At 38.4% G+C, this 11,099-nt stretch overlaps 1 protein-coding gene across 1 annotated transcript in view; it reads left to right on the top strand.

The window, feature by feature from the left end:
- The first annotated feature begins 2,704 nt into the window (after nucleotides 1-2,704).
- Nucleotides 2,705-11,099, top strand: part of LOC110107497 (cleavage stimulating factor 64) — a 40,708-nt gene continuing 32,313 nt past the window's right edge. The window contains exons 1-3 of the mRNA XM_020837771.2: nucleotides 2,705-2,944; nucleotides 3,028-3,106; nucleotides 3,566-3,740. Coding sequence (XP_020693430.1) covers nucleotides 2,857-2,944; nucleotides 3,028-3,106; nucleotides 3,566-3,740 — 342 coding nt within the window. The 5' untranslated portion in view covers nucleotides 2,705-2,856. The remainder of the gene's footprint in view (nucleotides 2,945-3,027; nucleotides 3,107-3,565; nucleotides 3,741-11,099) is intronic.

The raw sequence follows: 11,099 nt of genomic DNA, 5'->3' as shown, positions 1-11,099 counted from the left end.
TCCTTGTACCTTCGCCACTTTCACTTACCCTAATCTCGACCCGTTATGCTTCAAAAAGTTATTGGAATGGTTTGTAAATATAAAAAGGATAGTAAAAATAAATATTTATATGGGAAAAAACTTAAAAATGTTTTGTAAAGGAAAAGGTATAAAAATAGGTTAAGCTAGTGGCTATTTTATCTTTTTATAACTTACTCCCTTATCCTTCTCATTTGAGATTTTGGCTACTAAATTGATTAAAATTTTACATGATGATCATCTCCCTCGTGTCTGGCTTCTTATTTACTTAATTTTTAGCTTAAAAAAGTCATAAACTATGTGTTGTTAAAGTTCCATCTCATGTCGAGCCATCGACTCTTAAAACAATGATGGCTTGAAATTAAGATCATTCCAATGCATTATAACGCACTTATCAAAATAGTGGTGAGAAAGGACTTAGACTAAAAACCTCGTACCACTAAAGTGCAATGTTTATCATACACTAAAACCAGCCCAACAAGTTGTTAGACTAAGATGGCCTTAAATTAACTCAATAACATGTCAAATTGTTAGTTCCTAAACTAGCGATTACTTGATAATAGTTCTCCCCATGCCCTCTACATTTACTATGCCATACAACAAACATATTGATATTGACCATGCTTGTGTTGGGTCATGCCCTAATAGATAGAAGGAAACCTAAGTAAGAAACTAGCCTTATGAACATATTTCCTGATCATAAATCTCAAGTTCTAAATATAAGAAAAATTGAAGAAGTATGGCCAACAAAATATCAATCTTATATTAAACCCAAGTGTCAGTCCTAGGGTCACACCTATACACAACCAAGATGCCTAGGTTTGAACCTAATATTAGGGTAAAAACCTTAGCATATGTCTTTGCTCCAAAACATTAATATGACTAGAGATGTCTGAATTAATTAAAATATTGTTTATGTACATTCCATGAACTCTTACACCTATAAACTCTTTGATATATCATCAAAAAATTATCTTGATTGTACACAAATCTTGAGGCAAAATCAAGTTGGAAACTTGAAAAATTAAATCCTGGGCCTTCTAAACTCCGATTTCAACAAACTTATATTTGAACTGAATGTCTTGAAAAAACAAACCTAAAGACACCAAATTCGATCCAATCCGAGCTCAAATGGGTCCAAATCAAATACCCGAAGCTCATTTCAAAGGTTCAAACCATAATTTAAATTACCAAATAGTTTCCAAATGTGACGTGCTTATAATCGAATCGAGCAGCTCGACGAGATAAATCCAACGAGGCCAAGATTACCAAATTCTGATATCATTAAGACATTCAAATGTCCAATAAACAATTCATGATCAAGGAAATCAATATCGATCGTCCATTCAAATCACTCCAAATTTTCCCTTGTGCTTCCTTCTATTTATTGGCCATGCCATTCTAAAAAAACTATAAATAGATCCCTTATTTCTCATAAGAGGGGCAAAAGCAAACAAGTGAAAGAAGAGAAGGAAGAGTTCTCTTGCCACCAGAGTCCTCCTCGATCATCGCTGAACATTAGCCCGACCACCGACTGTCGCCAGACTTCTGCCTGGCTACTAACGAACGCCGGATTTTTGCCCAACCACCAACTAACGCTAGAATTCTTCTCGGCCACCGGCTGATGTTGTATTTCTGCTCAACCACCAACAATGGATGCTGGATTTCTGCCTGCCCACTGACCGACACCTGATTTCTGCCTGGTCACCGATTGACGCTAGATTTTTGCCCGGCCACCAACTGACGCCATGCCCGACTACCGACTGTCGCCGTACTTCTGATCGGCTAATGACGAACAACACATAATTTCTGCTCGGTGACCAACCGACTCTAAAATTCGATCCGACCACTGATTGACGCTAGATTTTTTCCCGACCACTGACTGACGCCGTACTCCACTCGGGCGCCGACTGACGCCATACTTCTATCCGGCTTCCAATTATTCTTAGACTTCTACCCGACATCGATCCTTCCGACCTCCGTCACCTACCAACTATGGGCTTTTCGACCTTTATAGCCCGCCAGACAACGGTCCTTCCAACCTCTATTGCTCGCCGATTACAGTCCTTTCGACAGCCATCACCTGAATATGGTTTTTCTTACCTCCGTTGCCTGCCGATTATTGTCATACCGACCAAACTAACATATCATTATCGATTCTTCCAATTTCCACCATGTAAAGCATTCTATATGATGTATATTTGTTACATCAAGCCAAGACCTTCCCTCCAATGAAAGACCTTATTTGTAATTAACTGTAAATATTAGAAGATTCATTCAAACTAGGCTAGATCATGTAGTTTTTCCCCTTTTAAGAGCTTTTCACGTAAAAATCTTGATGTATCTTATAAATACTGCACCATCTCTCTTATCTGATTGTGTGCTGAATCTTTATACAAAGCTAAGACGTTAAATTTTATATTTCTCTACCATCATGAATATTAGGACGCAACATTCTTCATCTTTTGCTTGTCTAACTTCACCTCCTATTCAGAAATGGTATAAAGTTCTATAATTTCATTTGCTACAATGTAATATTCTCATCTCGGATATTGTGGACGTACACTGCAATATCAAATAACCTAAACTTGATATCTTGTTTTCTTTGTTAAAACACGCAGATTTGTTAATCCCTAAAAAAAATACCAATTCTGTTTGAATAATGGTTATTTCTAAACGAAATTGCTAAGCTTCAGTGCTTCACATTATGGCCATCCAGCCGCCAAGTCGTCACATAAAAGGACGCGCGAGCACGGCCCATATAAAAAAAATCTTTTTTTTTTTCTTTTTTTCGATTAAAAATGGCCATGGATCGCAGCCGCCGCTGCCGGGATTCTCATGCTTGCATCGGCGGCGAGGGAGCGAGCCCCGATAGTTCTTTGTGATATGGCTTCCACCTCCGGCTTGCAGCACCGCTGTGTCTTCGGTGAGGGAGCTGTTTAATCTTTCTTTTGGTTATCTTTTCTTTCCGTGCTTGAGATTTCGTATGAAGCATACCTTACTGTATAGTTGGAAACATACCTTACGATGCGACCGAAGAACAGCTGATACAAATTTGCGAGGAGGTTGGCCCCGTTGTCTCCTTCAGGTCAGTCTGTAAATCCCTAGTTTAATTCTTATTTGAAATGAACTGGAAGATCTTATCTGTTCTCCTTGTCAAATTATTTTTTTGCACAAGAAGTTTAGGCTAGGGCTTTTGATATTATCAATTCTCTAACTTGCTTTGAGCGTCGAACTAGACATATTTTTTATGAGGAGGATTTAATTATCAAGTTCATGAGCATGTAGCGGTATGCGTTCTTATTTCCCATCCATGTTAACTCTCTTTTGTTTGATATGCTCTTCAAAAATCTTTGCGCTATTTTGACATCCTTACAGTCTAGATTGAGAATGTAATGTTAGATGTTTTCTATCTTTCATGCTGATGACTAGAGATATTGATAGATCAGCAGGGCATTTGATTTCAGTGCTTTGCATTTTTAGAGAGCTATGCAGTTTTTATACTGGCCCATCTGCTGTTACATGCCAATTCTTCACCTTATTTCAGGTTGGTACTTGATAAGGAAACTGGAAGGCCTAAAGGTTATGGCTTTTGTGAGTACAAAGATGAAGAAACAGCTTTGAGTGCTCGTCGCAATCTCCAAGGCTATGAGATAAATGGACGCCAGCTGAGAGTTGACTTTGCTGAAAATGACAAAGGAGTTGATCGAAATAGGGAACAGGTGAAGCTAAATCTCTTGTTTAGTAAGTGTCATTTAAACTATTAATGAGCATGGATTTAAGTAGGATGTGTACAACGGAATAGCTTTACCATTTAATATTCCTCTTCATTAATAGAAGGGTCCAACTTTTGCTTTGTGAGAAGACTAGGTTTGGGACATTGAACCTATTATTTTTGAAACCTATGTTTTGTGGTTGTTGGAACTAAAATTGTCTGTGAATCAAACACAAAATTTACTGAGACCTTGTGTGAAGAGAGTAGATAAAGGGAGAGAAAAAGTTCTACTGAAGCTTTGATCTTCTCTAAATAGGCGTGAATTTCCCATGTCGGGTAACTTGAGCTCCACTCTTACCATTTTTCTAAAGGCTTGGGATCGAGCTTGGGATGCCACAGGATTAGCTACATATATATATCTATAAGATGAGGATAAAGCTTGAGAGTTGTGCAGGCTAATGACACATGCGTATATTAGCTGATAGCCTTATGGTGTTATATTGCCTAATTGAACTGTCGAAATCACCTGCTCAACTTAAGGGAATCGCCAATCCGACTTGAAGGAGTTGCCTCCTTGGAAGCTTTGGCTAGCCTTCCCTGACTGAATTAACTACATGTGAAGTGGGTCAACTTTAACTTCAATTAGGTCCACGTATGCTCGACTATTGTGGGCTCCAAAAATTTGCTTCCTGGCCTCTCTGCGGACCCTCTTCCTTTCTTTCTTCTTCTTTTCGGCCTTTCATTTGGTCATCGAGGAGAGCTTTAATGAGTAAGATCCGAGGAAATTTTTTAGAAGGCATATTAGGTTTGAAGTAAGACACTACACCGAGATTTTGCTCTCATTTTGCAATGATTTTATGATTTAAGTTCTGGTTTCCTATAAGCGCAAGCCTCTATAGTTAAGTACCCCTCCCGATCATGAGAGAGAACTTTCGATTAAAGCTATAAGTCAAATAGATACATAGTATCCAGCGTATAGTAGCAATATGGGTTTAGGTATTTGAGAAATTAGTATTTAAAATTGAAAATTTCACCATCTTATACTTAAAGCAGATGGTGGGAGGAGTGATGATGAGCTTGATTAAGATCCCATGGTTCCATCATCCCGGGCCATCATGATCCCTGGTCTACTTAGTCAGAGGAGGTAGTCAACCTAACTTAACAGAAGAATCCTTGTCGGCAGCCATAGGTTTCTTCGTCCAAGGGTGCCTTGTAGACCTGAGGTGAATATTGCTCAATGATTTATTGTTGTTGGGGAACATACGAGTTTTGACCATGACCGAATATAATTGTGTCATTTTACGGCAAAGTCATCTAGTTAGAGGGTCCCGGTCATAACCGTTTACCTATGACATCATTTGGCGGCAAAATCCACGATGTGGTGTTATTTGGTGGCAAAACCACCCATTAGAGAACATGTGCCACTTTCTTATTAGCAAGAGATAAATTGAGAATGGATCCTAATAATATTCTTGACAAGACATCAGCTCTTTGTGAGCTGAAGTAATTTTTAAATTTGTCCACCTTAACAAATTATTGTGGAGGGTGGATGGATATTTGTACTTTAAGTATTTGATTAATTTGAATTTTAAATATCTTAGGTTTTCCTATTTTTTGAAATTTTTGAATTTTTTTGGGCATTTGGGAGGTATTTTAAATGTTTATGGTCCCCTCCGGTTAAAATTTTCTATCAACACGACTATCATCAGGGTGTATGGGCAATTTTGTTTTATTAGTTGAAACTTATCGGCTCTTTCTTTTTTGCCGACAAAGGATTGAATTTGTTGTAGACTTGTTATCTTTGATAGATTATTGAGAATTTCCCTCTAGTTGAGATTTATATTCAGCAAGGTCATCATCAGGTGTATGAAAAATTTTTTTTATTAGTTGAACTTTGTCGACTTTGTCTTATTTGTCGACAGAGGATCGGGCTTGTTGTAGGCTTGGTGCCTTTGGTAGATTCTTGATAATCAATCCCTCCGGTTGAGATTTGCATTTAACATGATCATTGTCATGGGTTTTTTTATGGACATTTTTGTTTTGTTGGTTGAACTTTGTCGACTCTATCTTATTTACCGATAGAGGATTGGGTTCAAACTTAGGTTCATTTGTTAACCGGCATAGCATCCTCAGACGCCACGTGTGTACCCATAACACACTCGTCAGGGCTCATGCGGTTATATGCTGTTGAGTGTATTTTGCGTGATGCATTTATACATATGGATGATATTACTGGAATAAAATTCTCTGCATATTTCAAATACATACGGGAGGATACTTTGGAGTGTAATTGTAATGTTGAATGTCATGCTTGAATGAAATCCTCAACATCATACCAATGCATGCAAGAGGTAATTTTAAATTGTGATTGCAATGTCAACTGACATGCTAGAATGAAACCTTCTACATCCTGCAAATGCAGGTGGGAGGTCATTCATAATGACACACTAAAATGAAATCATCGGCATCCTACAAATGCATGCCGAGGACTTTTTGGAATGTGATAGTGATGTCGGATGACATGCTTGCATAATTTATTCTGCAAGTTATAATACACGCATATGCAACATATTGGCATGTAACTGCAATGCACTGTTACTACAAAATGCATCTTGCAATGTAAATATGAGGTTATTTTTAAAATATTTACATACAGTGCAAAGGTGTATTTTTCTGGTTATCAGTTATGCAAATAACCACTATTGATAAATGCACTAAATTTCATTTAGGAATATTCAAACTCCTGTCTGTTTGTATGAGTGTGACGGATCTGGTGGCATGGTGCTGTAAGTTTATCACTCGGTCCACCTGTGATTTGCAGTTTTTATTATAGATTCCCTACTTTTGCTTACAGACGAATGGTAGTGTTGTCATCCAACATAGCCATAAGATACTTTATTGTTCTGATGTAGATTCTGCCTTTATCCGTAGCAGCAATGACGTGAGTTGCATTATGCTTCCATTGATAAGTTACAAGAATATCATTTAGTCCAACTGATGATTGCCTTTTCATCCTTAGAGATCATATTCATAAGTCACCCTATCCTTGCTTAGACTGGGTAAGGACATCCAAACGATATAAGGTCATTTTGTGATAGATGAGGTTTCATAAGCTGATGAGACCAAAGGCTCGACCGATGTATTGCTTTGTCTTCGACTCATTACAAGGTAGTTTCTTTGAAGCATGGACATAACAGAGTGCAAGATCATCTTCGTGATCTCAACGACATTCTAGTATCTGATATACGCATGGTAAATAGAGCCTTCTTCTCCGGCTCCAGAATAATGTACTCGAGGGGCTTGTTCTATGTATTTGTGATGCACATGTATGACATTGGGTTGCAAGGCTCGATCTCCGGATGTTCCCACAAATAGCTCAACATATTTTTGGGAGCCTTAGTATTTTTGAAGAGATGATAGAATGAGACATTTTTTTCTACAACTACTCATTCTTTGATTCTACATAATCATTTATAAAATTATTCAATTTCGCATGCTTAGTGTCACAGTTGGGACCCTCCTGCTAGTTGTAGATTAATGGGTTTCCTGCAGCAGCTTGCAGATACTTGTAGTTGTCGGAAGTCTTCGGCGTTTCTTGTGACACATTTGGAGTCTTCTTTTAATAGCATATCAGCGGGTTTCCTCCATACGTCGAGTTGCCTTTATACCCAACTATCAATATCAGAATTTTTTGGAATGATCAATTGGAAGACTTAGTCGTACTTGATCAATCTTTCAGTTCTGATATGAGTTGAATGCACTTCTCCTCAACATGGTTATCAACTATAAGGGTACTGTGGTACTTGTTGCATGCTGCTAATTACCACTGTCGTACATGCGACAACTCATCCGCCATTACCAACAGATGTTTACATTTATTACATATTGCACTGTGTATGTTTGCAAAGGAGCATCATTGTCTGCAATCAGGACAACTGTATCTATCATTTGTCAATACCTTGTTACGGGTGTTTTATAAGCTCCGTCTATAAGGCAACAACATTGGTTGATCCAAGATATTCAAGCAGGTCGAGCAGTTTAGCTTTAACTCCATATTCTTCGTAAATGATGCTACAAATCACTTGCCACTTTCGCTAGCAAGATGTTGCGTACACCGTGGATTCTCTAATACAGCTTTTAGGTACTTGTATTTACTACAGCTCTTCTATATCTTCTCGTAGGTAACATTTGGTATGTGTGATGAGTCCTATACAATAACTCGTAGGTGCTTACATCTGTTGCAAGTCAACCATCTTTACTTAGCTTTTATAAATTAAAACTTAGCTTTTTGCGATCAGACGTCATTTCGGCGGCTTCGCGCATCAATTTCTTCGGTTTGTCAATCACCGCTCGGGATTCGTGTTGATTTTGCTAGATGACTCCAATTGAACAAGTTGATAGTGATTTTGGGTGTCGATGACGTTCCAAATGCAACGACGAAATCCGTTTTGCTATCTAACGTCATTTGGGCGACTTCAATTTCCATTGTAAGTCGTCTCTTTGGACTAATCTTGTCTGATTTGACAACGAGGGGTGCCCTCTTAGGCAAACTTGACGTTTTGATTGCAATGACATAATCCGTTTGTTAATCGGAGGTCGTTTTTCCCTTCAAGTGGCGCATCACGTCGACACGGGTGTTGCTTAATTTGCCGATTTTGCCCCTTTTGCACATGGTTTGATGTGTAGGGGTCAACAATATCAATAGCAATGATATTTTTTTTGTCAAAGTTTTAAGGCCTAATCGCACTATCATAACTCATATCAAGGCTATTTTTCTATGTTGCATCGATATGAATACGACGACATGGATATGACACAATACAGATACAAGACACGTCAATTCTTGAAATTACAGAATACGGGTACGGCCGGACGCAACATTATAATTTATAAATTATACATAGAAATTAAGAAAGCAATCGAAACATAATATTTGAAATGACAAAAAAAAAAAAAAAAAAAAAAAATATTTTTTAGCTTTTTATGGGATAAGAGATTTTATCCTAGTCTTATGGACGAAGCCGGGATGTTTGTTATTCTTGCTACCAATCATTGCAGTAAGGCATTGCAATACTTGACAAATTTGAAAGGCTAAATGATAGGATTAGCTTCTTCAGTGGTTTGTCTTTGAACTTCTATATCATCTTCAATAAATATAAATGTTTCCAATTCAGGCTTATCAAGTGAAAGATTAGCAATTTCTAATATTCCCATGATAGCCCATTTCTATGATAGAGGAATGCACAAGTTCTTCTCAGTTCTATGATAGAGGAATGCACAAGCTCCTCTCATTTATAACATAGAAATTCTATCTTAGATTCACTCTACTTGAAACCCTGGAAAGAATTTTTGAAGATGGAAAACGGAATACCTAAAATATGCTTAAGCCCAAAATTTATAAATGAATTTCTTAATATGAAGAATTTCTGAAAACAAAGTACCTCAAATTTACTTAAGCCCAAAATTGATGAGTTCGGTGGTCTCGCTGCTCACATGTCGTTGCTTAACGTCGCCTTCTTGGTCGCCTAACACGCGCGGCTTCACTGCTTGTGAGGCCTATCGATTCCTGCTTAAGAGTCCGTCGCCTTCCCTCTCACGAGAATGTCACCTTCATGCTCGCGTAAGTCGCACAAGTTTGTCGCCTTCCCGCTACTCTAACATGCGCTCGCCTTCTGCTAGCGTAACACGCAACCACAAAACATAAAATGAAATGCCCTAACTCGCGGTCGTAGGAATAATATGCGGGCCTCAGTGGTTCACTAGTCTGTTACGTCTTTTTTGTTTTTAATTAGGGCGTGCGTATCTGGTACGTGTGTCCTTTTTAAATTTAATATATTTTTTAATCGGATACATCATGGCCGTATCCAACACGTATCGGTGCTATATCGGACGCGTATCCGTGTCGGGCACATATCCGATACAGTACACCTTCATAAATAGGTGTAGCAGTGCAACGTAGCTATTTTTCGTCAACATTTCCATCATTCTTTGTCATTCATTTACAGCAGAAGCTGCATTTGATGTTGTTTCGTTTGGTTAATTTGAATGTTTGTGTATCATGATATCTATCCAAATTTGGTGTATAAAGTATCATATTGATTTCAAATATAGGTAATCTTTATTTGTTTGAGCTGGGTTAAATTGAAAGATCAAAGTTACCCCCTCATGCATTCAGATTTGTAATGACTCTTTTTCCCCTCTATAAATGTGTTTGTTTGCAACATGTCTATTCATGTATGTGATTGTGTATACTATTCAGGTTACAATTAATGATTTCATCCTTCTGTGGGTTGTTGTGGTCAAATTTCAGCTATCAATCTTGCAATTCAACAAGACAATATATTGCTACTTAGTCCATGGGTTTTAGTCTTATTAAGCATTTAGGACTCTTGCTGTTCAAAATTGTGGTTTAGGTTTCGTCATTACTACTTGATCTAAATTTTTATTCCTTACATTAGCACAACAAAATAACCAAATTACCTGCAATGATTATGATGAGGACATCCATAGGAGATTCCGACATACGTACCACCGGAGGGGTCGTCGAGTGACGGCCATGATTCAGCAGCTTTATTTTTGATGCTTTATTTTATTCATATCATTTTTTATTTCTTGTTTTTCCATTTGTACCCCTATGAGGGAATTAGTGTTTGTTGTAGCCCAAGGGAAATGTCGTCTTTTATTTTTTTTTATTTTCGATGAGCCTATATAAGGGCTTGATCATTGTATTGTATGGATTATTGGATGAATGAAATTTTCTACTTTATGTTCTCTTTGTGAGTGCTTGAAGATCTCTTGGTGAGTTCTTCGTTTGAGATCTCTTAGTGAGTTCTCTAGGTAATTACAATTATAGTATTTTCATTCTTCCTCTACCTCTTCCCCACCACAAGAAACCCAACCTAAATTCACCCTAACCCCTAGCCGCCGGCCCCCCTTGGGTTTCCCGCCGCCGGCCACCCTCACAATCCTGGCCGACCACCTCACCGACGCCCTTCCCCCATCCGGCCAATTCCCTCGCTCCACCAATTTCAAATTTGAAATTTGGAATTCAAATTTCTCACATTCATATGATAAACAATCTGAAATCAATTTCAGTTTTCTAAAGCTTAACCCATCCTCTCACCCTAGCTCTACCGCCGGCCTCCCCCTCCATCTAACCCCGGACCTCTCCATCTTCCCCCTCGGAGAGCATCTTGTGGCGACCACCCATCTTCACCTCCATGTCGCATGGCGGATCCCGAGCTAGAATGGGGGCTTGTGTTCGATGCCCAAAGGTAACCTCGACGTACTACAATCGCCTTCTTTTGACGCGGATTGAATCCGACGAAGACCCGTGTGAGAATTACTTGGATCGATCCTCCCGACC

This window comes from Dendrobium catenatum, unplaced genomic scaffold, assembly GCF_001605985.2.
Source record: "Dendrobium catenatum unplaced genomic scaffold, ASM160598v2 fragScaff_scaffold_1105, whole genome shotgun sequence".
NCBI classification, from domain to species: Eukaryota; Viridiplantae; Streptophyta; class Magnoliopsida; order Asparagales; family Orchidaceae; genus Dendrobium; species Dendrobium catenatum.
The sequence above is the reverse complement of the archived record's forward strand: the minus strand, read 5'-3'. Positions and strand labels throughout refer to the sequence as shown.